A 26,923-nucleotide genomic window follows, 5' to 3' on the forward strand; every position below is an offset into this window, starting at 1 on the left:
GCCCACCATCCTTCTTCCACCTGTTCCACAGCATATTAATAGGCCTATTTACATAAGCAAAAGCTATAGGAACATGCCTTAATCCCATATCTGGCTTTGGGATATTTTAAGTTATTATTTCAACTTTGACAAACATTATTAAATCTATATTATTAATTGATTGATTGTAGGTAAGCTTACATTAACATCTACAAATTATTATATTAATATACAGTATATCATACTAGTTGCGAATTACATTAAATCAAATATAAGCTTTTCTTTTGGTTCAAACTATTCACCATTAGTGTTACACATTCCAAAACCTGCATAACAAGTTTGATTTGCAGTCTAATTGAAATTTGTTCCAATATATATTGTGACAAAGTTCCTCCTCTACCTTGGTGGGTCCTGCGCTTATTGGCGGATTTGCTCACCTCAGTGATCTTCCCCTCTTGTGGAACCCACAGTCTGGGTCAGCTCCTTCTGTGTCTGATCAGGAGTTGGGAAGTTTGGGGGGAACCCAGGCCCGTCCTCTACTCCAGGTTCCAGCCCAGGGCCCTGTGGATTGCAGCTGTCTATAGTGCCCCCTGTAACAGCTGCATGACAACTACAACTCCCTGGACTATTCCCCATGGCCTTCTTCAAACACCTTCTTTATCCTCACCACAGGACCTTCCTCCTGGTGTCTGATAATGCTTGTACTCCTTAGTCCTCCAGCAACACAGCTTCTCACTCTCAGCTCCTTGTGCCTCTTGCTCCCAGCTCCTCACGCGTACTTCTTCTCCTCTGGCTCCTCCTCACCTGACTGGAGTGAGCTCCTTTTTAAACCCAGGTGCCCTGATTAGCCTGCCTTGATTGGCTGCAGGTATTCTAATCAGCCTGTCTGCCTTAATTGATTCTAGCAGGTTCCTGATTACTCTAGTGAAGCCCCTGCTCTGGTCACTCAAGGAACAGAAAACTACGCAGCCAGTGACCAGTATATTTGCCCTCTACCAAACTCCTGTACCCCACTGGTCTGGGTCTGTCACAATATATTTCCTTCTATTAAGGCTACAAGCAGCGGTTTCAAAATATTTAGACCATTTTGTCTGTTTCAAGATAATCTGTACATTTTGACCATATTTTGTGGTATATCTTTTTTCAATAGCTAGTTTGTTCCTTGGATTCTGCTTTCAGCACACTGGGAGGCTATGGTTTGTTATAAGTCTCTTTTCTCATCCATATCAAGGGGATTCTATGTTTCGGTGGTTGTATCTTAGGATTCAAGCCCTAAAATACAACCGAATTTGCTCCAATCCCTCAGACAGAGACAAACACCTACAAGATCTTTATCAAGCATTCTTAAAACTATAATACCCACCTGGGGAAGTGAGGAAACAGATTGATAGAGCAAGACGAGTACTATAGGACAGGCCCAAAACAGAAAATAATAGAACACTACTGGGCATCATGTACATCCCCCAGCTAAAACCTCTCCAGCGCATTATCAACGATCTATAACCTATCCTGGAAAATGATCCCTCACTCTCACAGACCTTGGGGGACAGGTCAGTACTCACTTACAGACAACCCCCCAACCTGAAGAAAATACTCACCAGCAACTACGCACCACACCACGGAAACATCAACCCAGGAACGAATCCCTGTAGCAAACCTCATTGCCTACTCTGTCCCCATATCTACTCTAGTGTCTTCATCAGAGGACCCAATCACATCAGCCACACCATCAAGGGCTCATTCACCTGCACATCTACTAATGTGATATATGCCATCATGTGTCAGCAATGCTCCTTTGCCATGTACATTGGCCAAACCAGACAGTCCCTACGTAAAAGAATAAATGGACACAAATCGGACATCAGGAATGGTAACATACAAAAGCCAGTAGGAGAACACTTCAGTTTCCCTGGACATTCTATAACAGATTTAAAAGTAACTATTCTTGAACAAAAAAACTTCAGAAACAGACTTCAAAGAGGAACAGCAGAACTAAAATTCATTTGCAAATTTAACACCATTAATTTGGGCTTGAACAGGGACTGGGAGTGGGTGGCTCATTACAAAAGCAGCTTTGCCTCTCCTGGAATTGACATCTCCTCATCTATTATTGGGAGTGGACTACATCCACCCTGATCGAATTGGCCCTGTTAAGAACGGTTCTCCACTTGTGAAGTAACTCCCTTCTCTTCATGTGTCATTATATAATGCCTGCAGCTGTAACTTTCCCTCCACGCATCTGAAGAAGTGAGGTTTTTTACCCACAAAAGCTTATGCCCAAAGAAATTGGTTAGTTTTAAGGTGCCTCTGGACTCCTTGTTGTTTTTATGCTTGGCAGTCAGGAGTGCCAGTGGCAGAAAGGATTTAACACTGTCAGGGTGTGTCTACATCACAAACAAAACCTCATGGCAGCAAGTCTCAGACCTGGATCAACTGACCTCCCAGGGCTCATGCTACGGGCTAAAAATAGCAGTGTAGATGTTCCTGCCCAGACAGGAGCCCAAGCTCTAAAACCCATTGAGGGTGGGTCTGAGAGCCCAAAAGTCTATACTTCTATTTTTAGCACCATTTTACAAGCCCCATGAGCCTGATATATATAGCTGGAACTGTTTTGCCAGTAACATTTGGTATTACATTTTGGGATTTGTAACATGAACTTTTGCAGGTATATACATTTCCACATGAAGTGAGTATCCTTTGAATATATTTAGTATAGTGTCTAAACTTCCTTTTTTTTAATTTTAGAAAGTTTCAGTGGCATTATATATGCTTCATGTAGCATTTTGCGTTCTACAGCCATCTTCAGTATAAATACACACACACACACATTTATGGATAATGTTTTAATTTTATCACCAGTCTTGTTTACATTAGGAAATTACCAGTTGCCAGCAATGGATGTCATCAGTGGCTGCAGCTGAACTAGTTCTAGAAATGGTCTAACTGCAAACAGAGGGCAAAAGCCACAGAGAGAGTGTGAGGTAAACTTGCAGGTAAAGTTCCCTGACAAGTGAAGTTTGTTGCGCTGCTACAGAGGCAGCTTCTCTACAGCTCACCAGAGAAGACGTCTGGTCTGACTAAATTTACCAGGTCTGTTGGACTGGGAATCCCACTGTGAAGCTTAAACTATCCAAGGGAGACAGAAGGGATATGGATGGGGGACTACAGGCAGGTAGGATGAGGGCTGTAGGCAGCAAGCAAGTTAGTACAGTTACTCAGCCTCACTGCCCAGCCCAACTCCAAGGCCCTCTCTCCATTCCTCCAACTCCCTTACCTCACTCACTGTGGATTAAGGCAATATCTTTTACTGGACCAACTTCTGCTGGTGAAAGAGACGAGCTTTTGATCTTCCACAGAGCTCTTCTCCGAGCCTGGGCTTGAAGAGCTCTTTGTAAATTCAAAAGCTTGTCTCTTTTACCATCAAAAGTTGGTCTAATAAAAGATATTACCTCACCCATCTTATCTAATATCCTGGGACCAACATTGCTACAGCAACGCTGCATACTTAATGCACAGTGAAAGTTTATATTTGTTTTCAAAATATTGTGTATTTAACATAATACAGCCTATAACCCTATGCCTGGATTAGTGACATACAGTTTTATGGTATCAGCATATACAGAGACATGGAGGGAGACTGTGTTAGTTCAAAGCTGGCGTATAGCTCATCTTGTGCTCCCTTGATCCTGAAATGGCCGTGTGCTGGGCCAATCCCCTGACAGAAAAGCAACCCAAGGGCTTGCTCCAAATTATGCTGGATGCCAACAGCCCCCCAATATCTGACACCTCAGCTGAAGACAGGCATTATGCCAGGGAGCCCTAGCCATTGCGCCAACTCTATCCCATGCACCACCAGCAAGGCAGAGGTGGTGCAGGAATCACGGCACTAGATCTGTACCAGAGGATTTCACCAAACTGGAGTAATCCTTCTGGTGTCAGATAAATTGACTATCTGGCCAGATTCTGCTGGAATCACACTGCAAAGCAGCAGCACCAAACCTGAGACCTCCTGGCTCTATATTGTTTGGTGACCCTAAACATGAATTCCAGAATGCAGAGTCACACTTTTCCTCAGCTTCTAAACTAGCCTGGCAGTGGGCCCACATATTGATTGGGACACTTAAGAAATGATGCCCAGAAAAACTGCATCACATGGAGGTTGCACTAAGATGAAATGAAGTCCCCACATGTCCTGATGCCTCATTGTGGTGTACTGGCCCAAGTAAAACTGGTGGGTAGGAAGAAAATCAAAGATTTTGGTTTAAAAATAAATGTTATTGGAGACTGACTTAGAAATAGGTTAGTACCAAAAATGATCCAGAGATAGGGTGACCACTGTAGCCTAATTTAGGGAGTACTAATAATATAAAATTTTATTTATTTTTAATTTTATTTAACTTAATTTGATTAATAATATTAATAAGAATTAATTGTTAATATTAATTAATATGGGTCTTAGGCTTGCCAATTTGTTTGATAAAATGATTAATGTTTTTGTTTTGAATGAGGCTTTATAGAATTTGCAAAGGATTTTGGGGGTATGACAGGAAGCTTACACTGACACAGATATAGCCTTAAAGATTTTTTATTAAAATTAATAGTAAGAAAATGGTAAAATACTTAGAGTTACAAAGTTACAATTGCATTATTGCTATTTGAAAGATACATATGATAATATAGTATTATATGCAACAACGCTTTGGTTAATATACTTCCTTTTTTGTTTTCTTTTTTTTGATAACCTGGTGGTAAGAGACACAGGACCAGCCTTGCAGTTTAGGTTTTTTACTGTTTGAGTGCGGGATGCAGTGCTTAGGAAAAACTAATGATAAGAGCTATTAAAGTTGACTACGGTTTACTTGACTAACATAAACTTAAAATTAAAACCTAATACACAAAACCAAGAATAAACTTTGTGAAACCAAGCTTAGCCTAGTTTTTTAAAAACTTAAAGTTTAAGAAGAACAAGTACAGCCTACTAATACTAGTAGTTATTGTAACTAAATAGAATAGATAGAGAGATAGAGTAGAAATAGAATGTATGTGAGAATGATAGAGCGGAGTGCTTTAGCGAGTTGGGTTATTTTTTTTTATAGTGCTGGAAATTTTTTTTTATACCCAAATTTTATTTTTTACCCACAAAATGTTAGGGTACGCCTACTCCATAGGCTAGTATGTATGTGCGTATTGATGACATGTACCTACACATATATGCTTTTTTTGTGATGTACCTGTGAAGTTCGTAGGTACAAATTAAAAAAAATGCCATATTTTATTGTTTATTGGTTTAAATAAAAGGATATAAACCTAGGCATGGGTACTTATTTATTTAGGTAACAAAATATAGCTTAACTTTGATTTTTAAGAAAAAGGTTTTAATATAAATATACTAACTTTGCCTTAGCTTAACATACAAAATATAGCCTGTAGGTTTTTTTGCATTACAGCCAAACTTACTTTAATATAAATTTATAAACCTATTACAATAAACCGTGTGTGTGTATATATATATATATATATATATATATATATATATATATATATATATATATATATATATATATATATATATATATATATATATATTACACACACCATACAGCCCGTTTTGGCCATGACAGTTCATTTTTTAAGCCCTGTCCTGGCCATCCCGACCATTTTGGCCAAAGTGGGCACTGGTTCAGTTTGCTTTTGCCAACTTTATCAATTGCTAAGATTAAGCCCAAACAGGACAAATGCCCGCTTTTGTCAAAAAAGCAGGGTGTGGAGGAAAGTGCGGGGGGGGGGAGCAGCGACACCAGTCCCACACAGGGGGACAGCAGGGCTCGGATGGGGTGTGAAGAGGGACAGGCAGGACTCAAGCGAGTAGCAACACCAGCCCCTGCCTCGCACAGGCAGTAGGCAGGGCTCCGGTGAGCAGCGATGCCAGCCCTGTGTGGGGAGGGGAGCTTGGGTGAGCGGCTCAGGCCAGCCCCACACGGGCAGGGGAGTGGGAGTGGGGGCTCAGGCTAGCCCCCCTTGGTGTCCCTTTTTTCTTTTGGGAAATATGGTCACCCTACCCAGACACCAGAATGAAACTGAAGATGTTGAGAGACAGAGGTAGAGTATAATTATTTGTAACTTATTCTGATAGTGCTCAAATGTGCAAGCAGCTTTCTAAACAGAAAAAAATGAGGTTTACCTATGAAACGGAACTCACTGCATTCACACTCTATCAGAGCTGCATTCTCCAGGAGCCACAGCAAATTATCATCATTGACTAAAGTAGGGTACTTTCCCACCAAGTCTAATGGCAGAAAACAGTAATGCACTTCCTCTTCTGTATCAAGTAATGGTGTATCCATCAACCCCAAGGGAGCTTTATCATGTAATCCTAGAGGAAAATCAGAGGATATCAATACACAAATAAGGAAAATTGCCATTAATTTTGTTACTTCTGTTGGTGGAAGGTACAAAGAGTTCTTCTTAGCATGCGTGTTCATGTCTCCTCTCTGTACACAGTATGACACATATCAAAGATTAACAGTGGAAAATAGAATATATAGTTGTTAATGGGGAGTTATCAGCGTATGTGTGTGAGAGAGAGAGAGACAGACAGACAGACAATTTGGGAGATCTGTAGATTCTCTGTGTGTATTTGTGCCAGACTGCAAACTCCATTTTAAATGTGGGGCTTGTCTGTCTTCTCTGTTGTCTTTTTACCTTCATTTTGGGATGAAATTTCAAGGGATGATGACACAGCGTTAACAAAAGAGGGTTGTTAGATCTTGATAGTCTCCTAGTCTATGGAAATACCCTTGGGACAAAAAAGGCAGACTAAGAAAACCAGTCCATCTAGGTAGGCTGCTAACTAAGCAATGGATCACCTGGCATGGGGACTTGGATCAATAATCTAGAAGAAAATATAAAACTGATGCTAATAAAGTTTTCAGATGATACAATTTACCAAGTGTCCTGGTGGATTCTCCATCACTGACAATTTTAAAATCAAGATTGGATTCTTTTTCTAAAAGATCTGCTATAGGAATTATTTTGGGAAAGTGCTCTGGCCTGCATTATACTGGAGGTCAGACTAGATGATCACAATGGTCGCTTCTGGCTTTGGAATCTATGACTCCATGATTTGTTAGGGTGGCACATAATGACTAAGACCATTCACTGATCTAGAATGATCTGAATCACTTGGTTAACTGGGAACAGTTAAACACCACACACTTTAATAAAGCCAAATGTAAGACCATTCAGGATCCAAGAATGTTGGTTACACTTGTCAGATGGGGTACTGATTCCTGGAAAGCAGTGACTAAGAAAAGGACTTGGGGTCATTGTAGCTAAGCAGCCGAACATGAGTTCCCATAGCAATGCTGTGGCAAAGGGGGCTGATGTGATGTCTTAACAAGGGAGTATTGAGTAGGAGTAGGGAGGTGGTGTTTCCTCTGTATACAGCATTGGTGAGACCCACATTAGATACTGCACCCAGGTAGGTACATGCCTGCCTGGATGCACACACCAAAATCCCCAATTGTATGTGCATGTAACTAAATTTGCACCTTTGCTTTCATATAATTAGTCATCTGGAAGTTGAGCACGTGCATACAAAGCACAACATATTAAGGACTTTCAGATTCTAAAATATTTAAAAATCCTAGTCTTGGCTGAACACGAGTGGGTTATGACTGTGGAGGAAAATGGCCTAAGGCCTAAACTTTGGCAAAACTTTGGTCAAGTGAACTGTATGTATGGTCAGGTGAACTGTATGTGTGGCCTGGAGGAAGGGGGGGGTGAAAGGAGAAGAGTTGACAGAAACTACTAAAGCAGAACTAACTGTAGAAATTATAAAAGTAGAATTAACTTTTTGTAACAGCTTATGATTAATAGCTGCCAGGTGACACAGCAAGAAACCGCAAAGGGCAAAAGTAAGGAAAAACAGAAAGGCTTGCTTTGCTTTATTCCTTATATGGATGTAAAACTTCAAGGAAGTACATGTAATTTTTGTGGTTTTATCCTATATAAGCCCTTGTATTTTATCTGTCGGGGGTGGTTGGCTGCCTTGGCTGACTCCTCCATGCATGCATGTTTGATTGATCAGTAAAGGAGCCTCAGGCTGTCTGATCCAAAATCAACCGTGTGGTCAGTTTTCCAAAACATGACCTACAGAGTGTGCTAAGTAATTTAAAGTACCAGATACATTCACAGAAAGGAGGGTTGGGACATCTACCTGTAAATGCTGGACTTTTAATGGGAAACTCTGATGGCTTGCTGATACATTTTTGCGTTCTCCAGTAATTCATGGATGCTCTTTCAGCTATTGGTATATCTGCAGGTCGCACACGCAGATTGTGTTTCCCTTCCTTCAAATTGTCTAAAGTCTGTTAAGATATAGAAAAGTTATCGACTATTTTAAATTCAAATAAATAGTTCAAAACATAAAAGTAGCCACAGATGATACGTTAATGCCTGGTGAACAGCCCTTTGCATTCATAAAAAAATGCCATGGAATATTGTACAATATGTCTGCAATAGCTTCTATAGGCGTGATCAGGTCCAAACTTAGAATGTTCCTATTTTCAGTAGAAGTAAGAATGACGGGTGGATTTTCATAGGAATGTGTAATCTAATTAGAGCCCTCATATATTCCAAAAAGTGTATTTGGGTCTACATGCCTTGTCCTGTGACAGTACAGTACAACCAATATTCACAGTTTGATCACAAATCTCCCAATAGTTTGGGAAGGGAGAGGAGGATAAAGGCTTTTAGGAATTTCTGACTTCTACCTTCAATGTTGTAAAGTTTGGCCCTTACCCCAAAGGGTCACCATCTCCCATCACTGTCAGTGGGACCAAGCAGGGGTGCAGAGGACAGACGGCGGGGGGCGGGGGAGAAGGCCTAAGGGGAAAGTGGGGAGCAGTAAGGAAACTGAAGTAGAAAGTGGAATAGGCAATGACCTACTCTGCCTGGATAGGGTGGGGGATAGGATTGTTGCTCCCACACATCAGGCAGGAGGATAGAATAAGGTAAATCCTCTTCAGGTAGCAAACAGGGAGGTGACATTTTTGTGTGTGCATTTAAAGTTGAACTTTGAAAACAAAATGGTTATGCACAAAGGGGGGGTAAGCAACTTCTCCCACAAGATGAATATCAAGATGGGTGAAAAGCAATGTGCTATATTTGTTTTTAAAACTCTCAGAAATCTCTCCTGTTTGTTGTGTAACTCTTGAATGTTGAGCACTTTGATTTGGCAATGGAAGCATGGACAATGAGAAATAAACAGGCCCAGAACAAAGACTGAAGGATCTGCTGGGTTCTGATGACATCATGATGGTCGGTTATTGGAAGTAAGGGACTAAGAAGGGAAGTAAATGTTTAGCTTCATATAAAAAGTGCCCTGGTGCTAGTAGTAAATAGTATCTTACAGTCAACATTTTTGTTCCACTCAAACACTTTTTTGTTTTGTTTTGGCCACTGAAGCAAAAAAATCTGTCATTCACTCAGCTCTACCTGGATTCCATAAACCAAACATCAGTCCCAAGCACCAACCATTAAAAAGAGCTCCCATCCTACTTCACAGAGATGATCAACAGAATGAAACAGATCAGTAAAACTGGTCCTAACCCAGACCAGAATGCAACCACCATCCTGAACTCTTGACTAGATTCAGCTCTATCACTCACAACAAAGGAAAGAAGCCCTGAGGAATGTCTACATCTTTTCCTGCAGGAAAAAGGGTACATAGAATGCAACAGAGTAGCCCGTATCCACCAACTAGGGCCACTGCCCCACCTAAAAACTAGAGTAAGCCAAGTTGATATTCATGAAACAAGAAAGCATTTTTGGAGAAAAGTTAATAAACATTTTTTCTTTCATAATTTGGATGTGTGGAATCTGAAAGTGATGTTTACCAAGCTGAATTTTGAACTTTAAGGTAAGTAAAAAGAAAAAAGAAAACGGATACCATTTGTAACATAAAAACAGAAAGTAAAGGAGAGGTACTAATTATAGAATATTTTTCTAATTTTGGAACCTGTGCTATCAGAAAATGCAGGGAGCAATCTCTGTCAAAGATCAGACTCTCTGCCTCCTCTGGTCCTTTGATGTTGTGTACTTACATTTTGTTGGTTTTCCCATAAGGATGACATTTAAGATTAAGTAAATGAACTACTTTTTCAGGTATTTTTGATATGTGAAGGAGTTAAATGTACTGCTATGCATTGCACAAATTATCATCCACAATATAGTACGTTACAGTTTATTTCTGTAAATTCTCCTCTTTCAAAAATATAAATTATTAGGAGCTAATTATTAGCCCTAACTACTAAGCTAACCTAAAGCAGACTTTTGCTTACAGTGTGGGTTGAGTATCCATTTGGACACCTAACCCACAGCATAACTACATACTGGTAAATATAGATTATTTATTTATTCAGTATTCATATGGTATTTATTAATTATATTTATTATTATCCTCAGGTATCCCATAGACAAAATATGAAGGCACTCTTGAACTAACAGAAGTTACTAGATCACCGGCCCTGGTTCTCATGGGAGACTTCAATCACCCTGATATCTGCTGGGAGAGCAATAGAGCGGTGCACAAACAATCCCAGGCGTTTTGGGAAAGTAGGGAACAATTTCCTCGTGCAAGGGCTGGAGGAACCAACTAGGGGCAGAGCTCTTCTCAACCTGCTACTCACAAGCAGGAAAGAATTAGTAGGGGAAGCAAAAGTGGATGGGAACCTGGGAGGCAGTGACAATGAGATGGTCAAGTTCAGGATCTTGACACAAAGACAAAAGGAGAGCAGCAGAATACAGACCCTGGACTTCAGAAAAGCAGACTTTGATTCCCTCAGGGAACTGATGGGCAGGATCACCTGGGAGAATAACATGAGGGGGAAAGGAGTCCAGGAGAGCTGACTGAATTTTAAAGAATCCTTATTGAGATTGCAGAAACAAACGATCCAGATGTGTGAAAAAATAGTAAATATATCAGGTGACCAACTTTGCTTAACAATGAAATCCTTGCTGATCTTAAATGCAAAAAAGAAGCTTATAAGAAGTGGAAGATTGCACAAATGACCAAGGAGGAGTATAAAAATATTGCTCAGGCATGCAGGAGTGAAATCAAGAAGGCCAAATCACACTTGGAGCTGCAGCTAGCAAGAGATGTTATGAGTAACATGAAGGGTTTCTTCAGGTATATTAGCAACAAGAAGAAGGTCAAGGAAAGTTTGGGCCCCTTACTGAATGAAGGAGGCAACCTAGTGACAGAGGACATGGAAGAAGCTAATCTACTCAATGCTTTTTTTTCCTCTGTCTTCAAGGTAAGCTCCCAGACTACTGCACTGGGCAGCACAGCGTGGGGAGGAGGTGACCAGCCCCCTGTGGAGAAAGAATTGGTTCAGGACTATTTAGAAAAGCTGGATGAGCACAAGTCTATAGGGCCAGATGCACTGCATCCAAGGGTGCTAAAGGAGCTGGCGGATGTGATTGCAGAGCCATTGGCCATTATCTTTGAAAACTCATGGCGATTGGGGGAGGTCTTGGATGACTGGGAAAAGGCTAATGTAGTGCCCATCTATTAGAAAGGGAAGAAGGAGGATCCGGGGAACTACAGGCCAGTCAGCCTCACCTCAGTCCCTGGAAAAATCATGGAGCAGGTGCTCAAGGAATCAATTCTGAAGCACTTAGAGGAGAGGAAAGTGATCAGGAACAGTCAGCACGGATTCACCAAGGGGAAGTCATGCCTGACTAACCTAATTGACTTCTATGATGAGATAACTGGCTCTGTGGATGAGGGGAAAGCAGTGGACTTGTTATTCCTTGACTTTAGTAAAGCTTTTGATACGGTCTCCCACAGTATTCTTCCCAGCAAGTTACAGAAATAGGGGCTGGGTGAATGGAGTATAAGGTGGATAGAAAGCTGGCTAGATCGTCAGGCTCAATGGGTAGTGATCAATGGATCCATGTCTACTTGGAAGCCAGTATCAAGCGGAGTGCCCCAAGGGTCGGTCCTGGGGCCGGTTCTGTTCAATATCTTCATTAATGATTTGGAAGATGGTGTGGACTGCATCCTCAGCAAATATGCAGATGACACTAAACCAGGAGGAGTGGTAGATACGCTGGAGGGTAGGGATAGGATACAGAGGGACCTAGACAAATTAGAGGATTGGGCCAAAAGAAACATGATGAAGCTCAACAAGGACAAGTGCAGAGTCCTGCACTTAGGACAGAAGAATCCCAAGCACTGCTACAGATTAGGGACTGAATGACTAGGCAGCAGTTCTGCAGAAAAGGACCTAGGGGTTACGGTGGACGAGAAGCTGGATATGAGTCAACAGTGTGCCCTTGTTGCTAAGAAGGCTAATGGCATTTTGGGCTGTATAAGTAGGGGCATTGCCAGCAGATTGAGGGACGTGATCATTCCCCTCTATTCGACATTGGTGAAGCCTCATCTGGAGTACTGTGTCCAGTTTTGGGCCCCACACTACAAGGATGTGGAAAAATTGGAAAAAGTCCAGCGGAGGGCAACAAAAATGATTGGGGGCTGAAGCACATGATTTACAAGGAGAGGCTGAGGAAACTAGGATTGCTTAGTCTGCAGAAGAGAAGAATAAGGCGGGATTTGATAGCTGCTTTCAACTACCTGAAGGAGGGTTCCATAGAGGATGGACTAGTCTGTTCTCAGTGGTAGCAGATGACAGAACAAGGAGCAATGGTCTCAAATTGCAGTGGGTGAGATCTAGGTTGGCTGTTAGGAAAAACTTTCTCACTAGGAGGGTGGTGAAGCACTGGAATGGATTACCTAGGGAGGTGGTGGAATCCCCTTCCTTAGAGGTTTTTAAGGCCCAGCTCGACAAAGCCCTGGCTGGGATGATTTAGTTGGGAATTGGTCCTGCTTTGAGCAGAGGGTGGGACTAGATGACCTCCTGAGGTCCCTTCCAACCCTGATATTCTATGATTCTATGAAGCACTCCTGAACAGTATCTTATGAACAATGCATTAGTTGCCAACAACAAGTGAAAAGGAACAGCGTTGTTGCTTCTAGTGAACAGTGATTGGCTATAATACAAGTAAAATTAGCAGACTTGGAACTCCACTGAAGGTATTTCATCACCTAGTAAGGGTGAACTGCAAATCCAATCTTGTATTACAATCATCAGAACCTTGACAGTACTTCAGAGCAAGTTTCCCCAGTGTACTGGAGTCTTTGCATTTTCTGCCAGAGTGGAAGTGCCAAACAAAAACTTTCTTCTGTAAAAACTGTTGAGAATGAAGGCATATTTAGGCCTAACAGAACCCTGCTTTGGATTTTATGCATCTGTTCTGATAACATTTAACAACATAAGCCTAATTAGAACTATGTACATTAAGAAAATGCAGGCTGATCATGTTTAGTGTTGTGCATGTGTAAGAAATTACAGAGTAATCATGTTTATGAGAACAAGAAAAGATACAGTAACTATAAAACTAGAAAAGACCAGTTTGGACTAACATTAATCTTGTACTGAGAGAGGAGGAGAGTTAACATGGAAATGAGAGACTAATAAGTATGTATAAGAAAAGATAAAGTTATAAATAAGTTTGTGTAACAAAGAGAAGCTGATGCTGTATTGTCTGGTGCTGGAGGCGACTCTGATGAGATTGTCCTGTTAAGCTTCTCACTTGTGAGTGTAACAGATCACTATTCTGACTGTTTTGCCTTAATAAATATTCGTTACACCCATCTGCTGAGTAAGTGAACCTCTGTCCAACAACATTCAGAATGAACAAATACATCAGGCACCAGAGTATCAACATGAGCTCTGTGTATGTGTAGCTGGTGTAAGTAACCTTATAGCCTCAGAAAGAAAATACCACCCTAACTGCTAGAAGCATTTCTTCAGAAAAGTAACAAAAAGTAAACATGAAACCACTCAGCAAGGTATTGACTTGCCAGTGGTGTGAATTAGTACTGGGTTAAAACACTGCAGAAAAGGCCCATGTTTTGGAACTTTTTATGGACTCATTAGAGTTTTCTCTCAAATGAAGCCGGTGGAGAGGTTCCACATTCATTTGTAAGCCATTTGGCAACCTTTAAAAAAAAACAAAAAAAATATATTCTACATCTTGATGGTGCTTATGAGTTCACTGTCTTACATGATCAACCTGCTTCAGAAAGACAAATATTATTAGTGCCTGTCAAATTCCACCATATCCCTTTCTCTAGACCAGTGGTTTTCAACCTTTTTTCATTTCCGGACCCCTAAAATATTTCAAATGGATGCAAAGCACCTTTGGAAATACAACTTGTTGTCTGTGGACCCCTACCATAGAGTCTTAGACTGAAAACCGACTGAACAGAGCTCAACTATAAATGTTGCACATGCTTTGCATGGTATTTAACACCACATGAGAAAGGGTGCTAAACTGTGGGGTTCTATAGTAATGACAACACTTCTGGGATTTGACCTAATAGATGGGGGTATTCACTTCTTTTGATTGATCAGAAAAATGGAAAGCCTTTTCTGGGATCTGAAACTTTATTTTCATAATCACTTTTTGTGGATCCCTTAGACTGCAGGGACCACAGGCTGAAAACCTCTACTCTAAATTGTTAGAACAGGAGAAGAAAATGTATCAACTATTACAATATACAAGACTGAGCTGGAAAATGAATTTCTCTCTATGATACATGTAGCACTGAAATTATGCTCAGATATACTTGCTCATCCCAGCTAAATGTCAGTGAGGAAGAGGCACTAGCCTGTGTGCCAAAAAAATGATTATGTGAAGATAAGACACAGAAATCATATATGCAGTGTTGTTGTAACCATGTTGGTCCCAGTATATTAAAGAGACAAGGTGGGTGAGGTAATATCTTCTATTGGATCAACTTCTGTTGGTGAAAGAGACAAGCTTTCGAGCTTACACAGACCTCTTCTTTAGGTCTGGAGAGCTCTATGTAAGCACAGAAGCTTACATACAGAACTTGGTTCAATAGAACATATTACCTCACCCACCTTGTGTCTCTAATATCCTGAGACCAACATGGCACAACAACACTGCACCGACAGATACTACATAAGGAATTAACGATATACACTGAAAACATGTTCTTAGATTCTGTGTCAAGGTATACGTCACCAGCAGAGGTGAAGAAACAGGTTTTCTGTCAGACAAGAGATGTTTATTTATCTATCTGCCTGTTGGATTTAAATTAAGCATTGTAAGCTGCTATAATGGATGTCTATTTACAACTGAAGTTATCAAAGAGGCTAGAAGTCAACAGGACAGAAGCACAAAAGAGAAACTAACCACCAGGGCCATCTTTAGGGTGATTCCCCCGATTCCCCCAAATCAGGGCCTGCACCCCTAAGAGGGCCCCGCAACGTCCCTAAGGACCCTCTGCCGACATGCCATCGAAGGCACCGGCAGCCAATAGAGCTTCCGCCAAAGTCCTGCCGCTGTCTTCAGTGGCAGATTGATAGCTGCACCGGCAGCCAATTGAGCTTCCACCGAAGTCCTGCCGTTGTTTTTGGAGGCAGCTTGATCACTGCCTGGAAGAAGGACCTGCCGCTGACATGCCGCCGAAGGCACTAGCAGCCAATTGAGCTGCTGCCGAAGTTCCGCCGCTGTCTTCGGCGGCAGCTCTTTCAAATTGGGCCCCACAGGGCCTAAAGCCGGCCCTGCTAACCACAGTACATACAATGAACTTTAGGGATATAAGAAGACAAACAAGACACCGCTTTATCCTGCCCGTAGGAAGTAAATGGGCAGTGCATTTACCCTCACGAAAATGGGACCTCAGCCAACCTTGGCTGAAGAGACAGCAGAAGACATTCGGTGAGATAAATTTCTTTAGTCAAGAGGTTAACCTGTTTGTTAAGTTTAGTCTCTAGAAAGCGTGTTATACTTTTGTTTCGAATATCCTTACTCACAATAACTTGATTCTTTGGTAATAAACTTCTCCTTGTTTTCACTATAATATATTTAAGTGCTGTGATATTAAGCAAGGTACTTCCGCTTCTGAGTTGAATCACACAAGCTGGTGGGTACACTGTTCCCTTAGGTACAGCAGACCTGGTATTTCCATCAGTGTTTAGTGGAAAAAGGACTGCATGCTATAGAGGAATGCTTCAAAGGGGCTTGGGGACTGAGGTTCACCTACTGCTAACCTGCAAGACAAGCTAAAGGCTCGCAGAATCCAGAGGAAAGCGTGTGAGTGGCTAAGCTGATGATGTCAGGGAGCTGATACCCGGTTAAGCACAAGCAAGAGTCTCTCAGGCTAGATGCAGGGAGCAGCCAGGTGATTCACAGTCCTGGGTACCCTGAGAACCATCACACACTTACTGGAGGTTCTTAAGAACTGATTGGACAAACACCTGTTAGGGATGATCAAGATTTACTTGGTCCTGCCTCAGTGCAGGGGCTGGACTAGATGACCTTTTAAGAATCCTTCCAGCCCTATGTTTCTATGAATCTGTGTTTTTAATATGAGTAAGGACCTTTCAATGGCCTCTGATGGAAAGGTCAAATGTCATATTCAGGATTTATATCTGTACTCAGCAGCCCACAATGAATGAGTGTACACAGAAATTAATTGTTAGGCATCCATTCCAAGCATCTATATCTGTGGTCGGCAACCTTTCAGAAGTGGTGGGACGAGTCTTTATTTATTCACTCTAATTTAAGGTTTCGCGTGCCGGTAATGCATTTGAATGTTTTTAGAAGGTCTCTTTCTATAAGTCTATAATATATAATTAAACTATTGCTGTATATAAAGTAAATAACATTTTTAAAATGTTTAAGAAGTTTCATTTAAAATTAAATTAAAATGCAGAGCCCCCCCTGACTGGTGGCCGCCAGGACCTGGGCAGTGTGAGTGCCACTGAAAATCAGCACGCTTGCCATAGGTTGCCTACCCCTGATCTATATATTCACACATACTCTGAAATCTTTATGTAGTCATTATTATTTATGAATGAACAAAAGCTATATAAAAGTAATACATAACATCACACTGTACCTGCAATAAAGGTGTCAGCTGCAAAATTAATGCTTGTTCATACAACAAATTCAATTCAGCACAGCTGGAAAAAGACAACTTTGAGGTATGTAGATAATAATGGACGTGTCTAAATGTGAATCCATCTCTGTCAATGAATAGTCTTGGGTTTTCAGATGGAACCAGGGCAGAAGATTCTTTCCAAAGCAGGGATTCTGGAAACTGAGCAATTTTACTTTTAGGAATAGAGAAATGCCAGCCACCAACATTAAAATGAATTGAGTCCTCTTCTGTAGATTCATTAACTGTCTCTGGTTCCTTCTAATTGAAAAAGAAAATCATATCAGTAGGCTAGAGTGAACAGGTAGGTTCTGAAGCAGTGTCTTATAATAATTTATTTCAAAATGCCATTGGTCTTTACATTTGATTTTCCATTTAGTGGCAGCACACTTACTACACGTTGGGCCTGATGAAACAAGCATGCATATGACCAATTACATTGCCTACACAATCACTTGTGCATACAAACACCATATTTCACACAAATATGGTAACTGCACGTGCAAATTAGGCAAACACATATGCATTTTTGTGCACACAATACATGTCTCAACTTTTGAAAGTCAGGTCCAAAATGTATAGTGAGTGCGTTACCACTGAATGAAAAGTAAACTTTAAAGAATAATATCATTAGTAGATGCTCAAATAAAATTGTGCCTCTAGTAAATACTTACATGGCTGACAACAATGGGTCTGACTATAACCACTTATATGGATGTTTGACAGAACTGTAACTCAGTTGGCTTCAGTGAAGTTCAGTGAAGTTCAGCCTGGCCCCAGTGTATGTAGTAGCAGAAAACACATACCAGTAAAATCCAAATGAACAGCTCTAATAAGGTATTATCCTAAACAATTCTGAATAATGCATTAATGCGTCTTACAACCATCACAGAAAAATATGTTGTTGCTATCTAGAAATGCATATATTAACTATTATTATGGAAGGTCCAGTCACAGATCTGATGATTTCACAAGGAGGAGAGGGACAGATTGTGAATTTCCATAGGTAAACACAATTAGACTTCTTTTAAGGTGAACCTTAACCCGGAATGCTTGTTTCTGAGATAATTATAACACCCCTGTAAAGTTTTTACTCTAATTTCTCATTCTCTTAACGTTAACTAATGCCTTAAGATCATTTTATCTAGAAATTTCAAGTGAAAATTTGTATATTCATAAATTTATATCCATATGACAAATTTCTTTAATCAAGAAAGACTAAAGTTAGACCAGGCCTACACTATGAAATTAGGTTGGTATAACTATGTCACGCAGGGGTGTGAAAAACCCACACATCCCGGCACAACACAGTTAAACCAACATAACCCCCAGTGTAGATAGCGCTAAGTCAATGGGAGGGCTTCTCTTGACAACAATAGCTAATGCCTCTCGGGGAGGTGGAATACCTACACTAATGGGAGAAGCTCTCCTGTAGGCATAGGTAGCGTCTTCCCTGAAGCACTACAGCAGCTATTCCTGGGGAAATTCTGCACCAAAAAATTCAAAATTCTGCACACAGTATTTTAAAATTCTGCACATTTATTTGTCAAAATAACACATCATAATCCTGCCAGTTTCAAATTACCTGTCACCAAGTATGTCTGTAACAATACAGGCAATAAAAAAGATTCCAGAAATTTTTTTTGAAAAATAGATTCCTGACTAGGCTTATTAATACAGAACTTAGAGTAATAATTCATTTAAACTACAATACAGCAACATATTTCCTGCACCCCTCAGAAGCAGTGCAAAGCTTTGGGGAGTCAGGGGTAATGGAGGAGCTGAGGGAGAGGGAAGTAACTGCGGGGAAGGAGCCTGAGAGTGAACCTGGAGGGTTGTTGGGTGTGGGTGGGAGAACTGTGGAACAGGTTTTTTGGTGGGGAGCCAGCTGCTCTCTCTTCTGACAACACATCAGCCCCTAGTGGGCGAAAGGTGCAATTGCAGCATGACCCCTTTCATGCCTTCCCTTTGCCTCCCCTGCAGAATAATTTATTTGGAAGGGGGCGGGAAACGGATCTGTGGGGGATATTAATTCTACACTTGCACAGTGGCACAGAATTCCCCCAGGAATAAGCAGCACAGCTGCAGCATTTTAAGTGTAGACCTGCCCTTAGTTTGCAAAGTTTTGTGCATGCAGCCTTAACTTTGATATGGCACCCAAAAGTTATGCAAACCTTATATTGTTAAAAGTTTTCTCTACATACTTTTTGGTGCCAATTTCCCTGGTGTTTTGGGCTTTTTAAAGAAAAAGGAATTGCAGGAATTTAAAGGAATGAGAAAACAGTCAAGAGAAGAAAAACTCTCCAGGGCTTGAAAGCCCTGCTGGCTTACAAAAGATTGCAAACAGGTCACAAAAGTTCCACAATATAAATTTATTTGGCTAGACACCAGTAGAAAAATTGTCCTTGACCAAAGCCACAGACACTGAGGCCTTAGATAAGGGTGGCAGGGTAAGAGCTTACAACTTCATATCCATTTAATGCCACTCACTGATATACTGCTTGCTAAATACTATCCAAATTAAGCAACAGTCATAACTATACACGATCCTTAGCCAAAGGTCTAGTCTACAATGGAAATTAACTTTGGTATAGCTACGTCTCTCAGGGATGTGAAAAATCCATACACCTGAGAGAGGCAGCTATACCCAGCTAATCCCTCGTTTAGACCAGCACTAGGTTGATGGAAGAATTCTTCTGTTGACCGAGCTACTGCCTCTCAGAGAGGTGGATAACGTACGCTGACGGAAGAAGCCCTCCCATCAGTGTAGATAGTGTCTATGCGGATGTGCTACAGCAGGCTACTGCAGCATTTTAAGTGTAGCCAAGCCCTGAGCCATTTTCCTATTGTTTCCCCTTTTGGCCTGAGCAGTTAGCCAATATCTGGGGCCTTGCCAGATTGTTTTCATGAGGAGAAGAAACTGATTATATAAGTCAGGTATTTCTTTGGTGCTATCCTGTTTATTTGCCAAGTATAAGGTTCTGTTTCCTTGAACACAATGGGGAAAAAAACTACACAGGCAATTTCCTTTCTCATAATTTCAAAGCCTGCCTCTCCAGTCCGTTCTGTTCCCTAAGGAGCTCCATATCTCTGCTTCACGTCTGGTCCATACTAATGACTGCTCTCTCCCTTTCTGTTCAGTTTCTGCTTCTACCACACACAGCTGCAGCCAATCAGTCCCCTCACCTCTGTGTTTGCAATTAGTCCCAGGAAACACAGGACAACAGGCAGACAACAGTGCTAACACTATGTCTACACTACAGACCTTACAGCGGCACAGCCACTGCAGCTGTGCTGCTGTAAGGTCTCCCATGTAGCTGCTCTATGCTGGCAGAAGAGAGCTCTCTTGCCGGCATAATTAAAACCTCTAACGAGTGGTGGCACTATGTCAGCGGTAGAGCATCTCCTGCCAGCATAGCGCTGTTCACACCAGTACTTTTGTCGGTGAAACTTCTGTCGGCCAGGAGTGTGTTATTTTTCCGCACCCCGACTGACTAAAGTTATACTGACAAAAGTGCTACTGTAGACATAGCCTTAGTTTCTGATTGGCCTTGTAATATAGCCCATTATCTTGGAAAATGGCTTCGTAATGTTTCCAGTCATCACGACATTAAGCAGCATTTAGTTGCCCCACTCATTTAACAAAGTTTGTGATTGTCTCTATATCAAAGACCCCCCTGATAGCAGCCATTCACACTTTCCAGCATCACACTCTGAAATGTCCCAATAAAACAGCTATCCTGATCTAGTGTATCCCACTGAAGAAGAGTATGCTGTAGTAATAGTTTATAATTACATAGCATCCTTCATTTTTATACACATAAAGAGCCATGGAACTGCAGCAGCCTCTGTGGAGGAGAGCAACAGCTAACAGACAGGTGCAGTGTGCACTACATAATTACTCCAGGGCAAACTAATGAACTCTTACTCTAACAAAATGCATCATGGATTTTTTTTTTAATTCTATGCACTTCCAACACACTATCACTATTTAAAGGTCCAGCCTGACACAGCCACCCAGTAAACTTCAGCAAACTCAATGAACTTGAACCTGGGCTGCTCTAAACTGCATCTGCCTTCAATGGCTCTCCAAAGGACCATCCTGCAGCCTGAAATCTCTGGAGTCAGGAAGTCTCAGAAAGAAAGGAACAAAACTGTTGGAGGATAGCCCAATCAACTCCAACAGGAACGCTGGGCTCCACACCTGGCTCCTCCACTCTCCAGCTGTGTGTGGCTTCTGTGCTCCAAGCTCCCTGCCTGTAACATGACAATTATGTGAACTGCTCTGCATCAGTGAACGCACCACTCAGGCCTCGACTTCACAGAAATAGGAAGTGAAGTAATGAAACCAGGACTGTAGAATTTATTTCCGAAAGGGGAAGTACACACAAATGAGGAGGTTAGTTAAAGAGAAATTAAAGGGCACAGTGCCAAAGGTGAAATCTCTACAAGCCACAGGGAAACGTTTTTAAAGACACCATAATAGAGGCTCAACTTAAATGTATACCCCAAATTAAAAAACATAGTAAAAGAACCAAAAAAGAGCCACTATGGCGAAACAACAAAGCAAAAGAAGCAGTGAGGCAAAAAGGCATCCTTTAAAAAGTGGAAGTTAAATCCTAGTAAGGAAAATAGAAGGGGCATAAACACTCGCAAATGAAATGTAAAAATACAATTAGGAAGGCCAAAAAAGAATTTGAGGAACAGTTAGCCAAGACTCAAAAGTAATAGCAATTTTTTTTAAGTACATCAGAAGCAGGAAGCCTGCTAAACAATCAGTGGGACCACTGGACAATCGAATGAAGGAGCACTCAAGGACAACAAGGACAATAAGGACAATGCAGAGAAACTAAACGAATTCTCTGCATCGGTCTTCATGACTGAGGATGTGAGGGATATTCCCAAATCTGAGCCATTCTTTGTAGATGACAGATCTGAGGAACTGTCCCAGATCGAGATATCATTAGAGGAGGTTTTGGAACAAATTGATAAATTAAACAGCAATAAGTCACCAGGACCAGATGGGATTCACCCAAGAGTTCTGAAGGAACTCAAATGTGAAATTGCAGAACTAATAACTGTAGTCTGTAACCTATCATTTAAATCAGCTTCTGTACCAGATGACGAGAGGATAGCTTATGTGATGCCAATTTTTAAAAAGGGCTTCAGAGGTGAACCCAGCATTTACAGGCCTGTAAGCCTGACTTCAGTACCGGGCAAACTGGTTGAAACTATAATAAACAATATTGTCAGACAAATAGATGAAGAAAATTTGTTGAGGAAGAGTCAACGTGGTTGAGGGGGTCAACAAGAATGTGGACCAAGGGTATCCAGTGAATATACAGTACTTAGATTTTCAGAAAGCCTTTGACAAGGTCCCTCACCAAAGGCTCTTATGCAAAGTAAGCTGCCACAGGATAAGAGGGAAGGTTCTCTCATGGATTGGTAACTGGTTAAAAGATAGGAAAGAAAGGGTAGGTATAAACAGACAGTTTTCAGAATGGAGAGAGGTAAAATAGTGGTGTCCCCTGGGGGTCTCTACTGGGACTAGTCCTTTTCAACATATTCATAAATGGTCTGGAAAAGGGGGTAAACAGTCAAGTGGCAAAATTTGCAGATGATACAAAATTACTAGATAGTTAAGACCCAGGCAGACTGCAAAGAGCTACAAAAGGATCTCTCAAAACTAGGTGACTGGGCAACAAAATGGCAGATGAAATTTTATGTTGATAAATGCAAAGTAATGCACAGTGGAAAACATAATCCCAACCATACATATAAAATGATGAGATCTAAATTAGCCGTTATCATTCAAGAAAGATCTTGGAGTCATTGTAGATAGTTCTCTAAAAACATCCACTCAATGTGCGGTGGCAGTCAAAAAAGTGAACAGCATGTTGGGAATAATTAAGGGATAGAAAATAGGACAGAAAATATCATGTTACCTCTATATAAATCCATGGTACGCCCACATCTTGAATACTGCAGATGTGGTCGCCCCATCTCAAAAAAGATATATTGGAATTGGAAAATGTTCAGAAAAGGGCAACAACAATTATTAGGGGTATGGAATGGCTTCTGTATGCAGAGAGATTAATAAAACTTGGACTTTTCAGCTTGGAAAAGAGATGGCTAAGGGGGGATTACGATAGAGGTCTATAAAATCATGACTGGTGTAAAGAAAGTAGACAAGAACTAAGGGGTCACCAAATGAAATTAATAGGCAGCAGGTTTAAAACAAATAAAAGGAAGTATTTCTTCACACAAGGCACTGTGTGGAACTCCTTGCCAGAGGATGTTGCGAAGGCCAAGACCATAACAGGGTTCAAAAAAGAACTAGATAAATTCATGGAGGACAGGTCCATCAATGGCTATTAGCCAGGATGGGCAGGGATGGTGTTCCTAGCCTTTGTTTGCCAGAAGCTGGGAATGAGCAACAGGGGATGGATCACTTGAGGATTCCCTGTTCTGTTCATTCCCTCTGGGGCACCTGGCATTGGCCACTGTCAGAAGACAGGATACTGGGCTAGATGGAACCTTGGTCTGACCCAGTAGGGCTGTTCTTAAATTCTTATGAAATTAACTGCAATTCACACCAACTATTTCAGCACAAGTCTACATGTGGACACTGGTTTGGGGAAAGCGTGCCCCAAATTCAAGTCAGTTTAAACAAAACAAAATAGATTTGAAAGCATCTATGCCTGGACTGGCACTGAAAGCTCCGATTACACCCGACTGCAATGACGCAGTGCCAGTCTCTGTGCAGACAAGGCCTCAGTGACAAGTTGGCTGGACAGACACCAACCATGATGCCCTTAACTGTGACCTGAGGAGTCCATTACATTTACATCTCAGGAGAGCAACAGAAACAATGTTTGCACACTGACTCATGCATTGCTCAGAACACCCTGTAGAAAAGGGACCCTCCCCAGCCCAGTGCAAATGAGCAAGTGAGTGAGTGAGGGTGGGGGAAAGCGACTCACCGAGGGAGGGGGTATGGAGTGAGCGGGGTGGGGCCTTGGAGACAAGGCAGGGCAGAGATGTTCAGATTTGTGCTATTACAAAGTTGGCAACCGTCCCAACTTCTCCCTCCTCTGCCCGCAATGCTCCCAGGGGAGGGCTGCTCTTGTTCCCCCGTGATCCCATGGGGCCCTTCGTTCCCTCTCCTCCTTGCATCCCATGGGGGCCGCTCTCTCCTCCCCTTTGATCCCATGGGGGGTCTGCCCTTTCCCTTTTGATCCCATGGGGGCCGCTCTCTCCTCCCCTTTGATCCCATGGGGGGCAGTTCTCTCCCCCCTTTGATCCCATGGGGGCCGCTCCCTCCTCCCCTCTTTGATCACATGGGGGGCTGCTCTCTCCTCCCCTTTGATCCCATGGGGGGCTGCTCTCTCCTCCCCCCTTTGATCCCATGGGGGGCAGTTCTCTCCTCCCCTCTTTGATCCCATGGGGGGCGGCTCTCTCCTCCCCCCTTTGATCCCATGGGGGGCAGTTCTCTCCTCCCCTCTTTGATCCCATGGGGGGCCGCTCTCTCCTCCCCCCTTTGATCTCATGGGGGGCTGCTCTCTCCTCCCCTTTGATCCCATGGGGGGCCGCTCCCTCCTCCCCTTTGATCCCATGGGGGCTGCTCTCTCCTCCTCTTTGATCCCATGGGGGGCAGTTCTCTCCTCCCCTCTTTGATCCCATGGGGGGCCGCTCTCTCCTCACCCCTTTGATCCCATGGGGGGCCGCTCTCTCCTCCCCTTTGATCCCATGGGGGGCCGCTCCCTCCTCCCCTTTGATCCCATGGGGGCTGCTCTCTCCTCCTCTTTGATCCCATGGGGGGCAGTTCTCTCCTCCCCTCTTTGATCCCATGGGGGGCCGCTCTCTCCTCCCCCCTTTGATCCCATGGGGGGCTGCTCTCTCCTCCCCCCTTTGATCCCATGGGGGGCCGCTCCCTCCTCCCCTCTTTGATCCCATGGGGGGCAGTTCTCTCCTCCCCTCTTTGATCCCATGGGGGGCCGCTCTCTCCTCCCCCCTTTGATCCCATGGGGGGCCGCTCTCTCCTCCCCTTTGATCCCATGGGGGGCCGCTCCCTCCTCCCCTTTGATCCCATGGGGGCTGCTCTCTCCTCCTCTTTGATCCCATGGGGGGCAGTTCTCTCCTCCCCTCTTTGATCCCATGGGGGGCCGCTCTCTCCTCCCCCCTTTGATCCCATGGGGGGCCGCTCTCTCCTCCCCCCTTTGATCCCATGGGGGGCTGCTCTCTCCTCCCCCCTTTGATCCCATGGGGGGCCGCTCCCTCCTCCCCTCTTTGATCCCATGGGGGGCAGTTCTCTCCTCCCCTCTTTGATCCCATGGGGGGGCCGCTCTCTCCTCCCCCCTTTGATCCCATGGGGGGCCGCTCTCTCCTCCCCTTTGATCCCATGGGGGGCCGCTCCCTCCTCCCCTTTGATCCCATGGGGGGCCGCTCTCTCCTCCCCCCTTTGATCCCATGGGGGGCCGCTCCCTCCTCCCCTCTTTGATCCCATGGGGGGCAGTTCTCTCCTCCCCCCTTTGATCCCATGGGGGGCCGCTCTCTCCTCCCCTTTGATCCCATGGGGGGCCGCTCCCTCCTCCCCTTTGATCCCATGGGGGGCTGCTCTCTCCTCCCCCTTCCTGGTTCATACCATGGCGAAAGCGGCGGCCCCTCTTCCCGCGCGGGGTGGGGCTGGCAGGTTCCAGTAACTGGCCCTGCCGCGGGACTGCGCGCGCCCTCCATTCTCCGACTCTGCGCGTGCCTTGCCCTCGGCTGGCGGCGCGGGGCGCGCGCCCTGGGTGTTTGTCTGCGTTGCCCGGCAACAAGGCGGGGATGGCGCTGCAGCTGGAGCTCAGCGAGGCCTGGATCCGGGAGCAGGCGGCGCTGCGGGGACTTGGCCCAGGTACCGCCCCCGGCAGGCCTGGGGATGCGGGAAGTGCTGGCGGGGCAGCACCAGGGTACTGGGGGGAGAATGGGGCCCCCAGGTACTTGGGGGCAGGGGCTTGAGGTTGTGGTGGGGGAAGGAAGAATCAGGGCTCCAGGGTACTTGGGGGCAGCCGCAGGGGTTTGGTGCATGGGGGAGTAATCAGGGCTCCAGGGTACTTGGGGGCAGCCGCAGGGGTTTGGTGCATGGGGGAGTAATCAGGGCTCCAGGGTACTTGGGGGCAGCCGCAGGGGTTTGGTGCATAGGGGAGTAATCAGGGCTCCAGGGTACTTGGGGGCAGCCGCAGGGGTTTGGTGCATGGGGGAGTAATCAGGGCTCCAGGGTACTTGGGGGCAGCCGCAGGGGTTTGGTGCATAGGGGAGTAATCAGGGCTCCAGGGTACTTGGGGGCAGCCGAAGGGGTTTGGTGCATAGGGGAGTAATCAGGGCTCCAGGGTACTTGGGGGCAGCCGCAGGGGTTTGGTGCATGGGGGAGTAATCAGGGCTCCAGGGTATTTGGGGGCAGCCGCAGGGGTTTGGTGCATGGGGGAGTAATCAGGGCTCCAGGGTATTTGGGGGCAGCCGCAGGGGTTTGGTGCATGGGGGAGTAATCAGGGCTCCAGGGTATTTGGGGGCAGCCGCAGGGGTTTGGTGCATGGGGGAGTAATCAGGGCTCCAGGGTATTTGGGGGCAGCAGCAGGATCTAGGGGCATGGGTGGAGAATCAGGGGTCACAGGGTATTTGGGGGCTGCAGCAGGGGCTGGTATTGGGGCAGCCAGTAGGGTGGTGGTGCACAAAGGGGTACTGGGGGACACTGGGGTAAGCAGGGATTTTTGTGGAACCGTGATGGCTGGAAGCACAGGAACCCAGGGAGCAGTGATTGCATGCGAGTACCAGGTCCAACCGTCCAGGAAATTACGCTAATTCAACAGGGCATGTCCGCTAGTAGCCATCTGTACAGGTGCACACTGCAGCCATGCACGTAAG

General features: G+C 43.8%; 2 protein-coding genes across 7 annotated transcripts in view; one reads left to right on the top strand and one right to left on the bottom strand.

Moving 5' to 3' along the window:
• Positions 1 to 25,764, bottom strand: part of KCTD19 (potassium channel tetramerization domain containing 19) — a 53,562-nt gene extending 27,798 nt beyond the window's left edge. For 4 of the 6 annotated variants that reach the window (XR_004002852.1, XM_030582171.1, XM_030582174.1 and 1 more), the window contains exons 1-4: positions 25,665 to 25,764; positions 16,982 to 17,281; positions 8,198 to 8,348; positions 6,161 to 6,352 (exon numbers count right to left, since the gene is read on the bottom strand). Coding sequence is in view for 5 of the 6 variants with exons in the window: in XM_030582171.1 (XP_030438031.1) it covers positions 6,161 to 6,352; positions 8,198 to 8,348; positions 16,982 to 17,281; positions 25,665 to 25,667 (646 nt within the window). In the remaining variant the exon portion in view is untranslated. The remainder of the gene's footprint in view (positions 1 to 6,160; positions 6,353 to 8,197; positions 8,349 to 16,981; positions 17,282 to 25,664) is intronic. The other 2 variants (XM_030582172.1, XM_030582170.1) reach the window with 2 other exon arrangements.
• Positions 25,765 to 25,888: 124 nt separating this feature from the next.
• Positions 25,889 to 26,923, top strand: part of LRRC36 (leucine rich repeat containing 36) — a 43,244-nt gene continuing 42,209 nt past the window's right edge. Inside the window, exon 1 of the mRNA XM_030582074.1 lies at positions 25,889 to 25,916. The gene's annotated coding sequence lies outside the window, so the exon portion shown is untranslated. The remainder of the gene's footprint in view (positions 25,917 to 26,923) is intronic.

This window comes from Gopherus evgoodei, chromosome 12 (assembly GCF_007399415.2).
Source record: "Gopherus evgoodei ecotype Sinaloan lineage chromosome 12, rGopEvg1_v1.p, whole genome shotgun sequence".
Classification (NCBI taxonomy): Eukaryota; Metazoa; Chordata; order Testudines; family Testudinidae; genus Gopherus; species Gopherus evgoodei.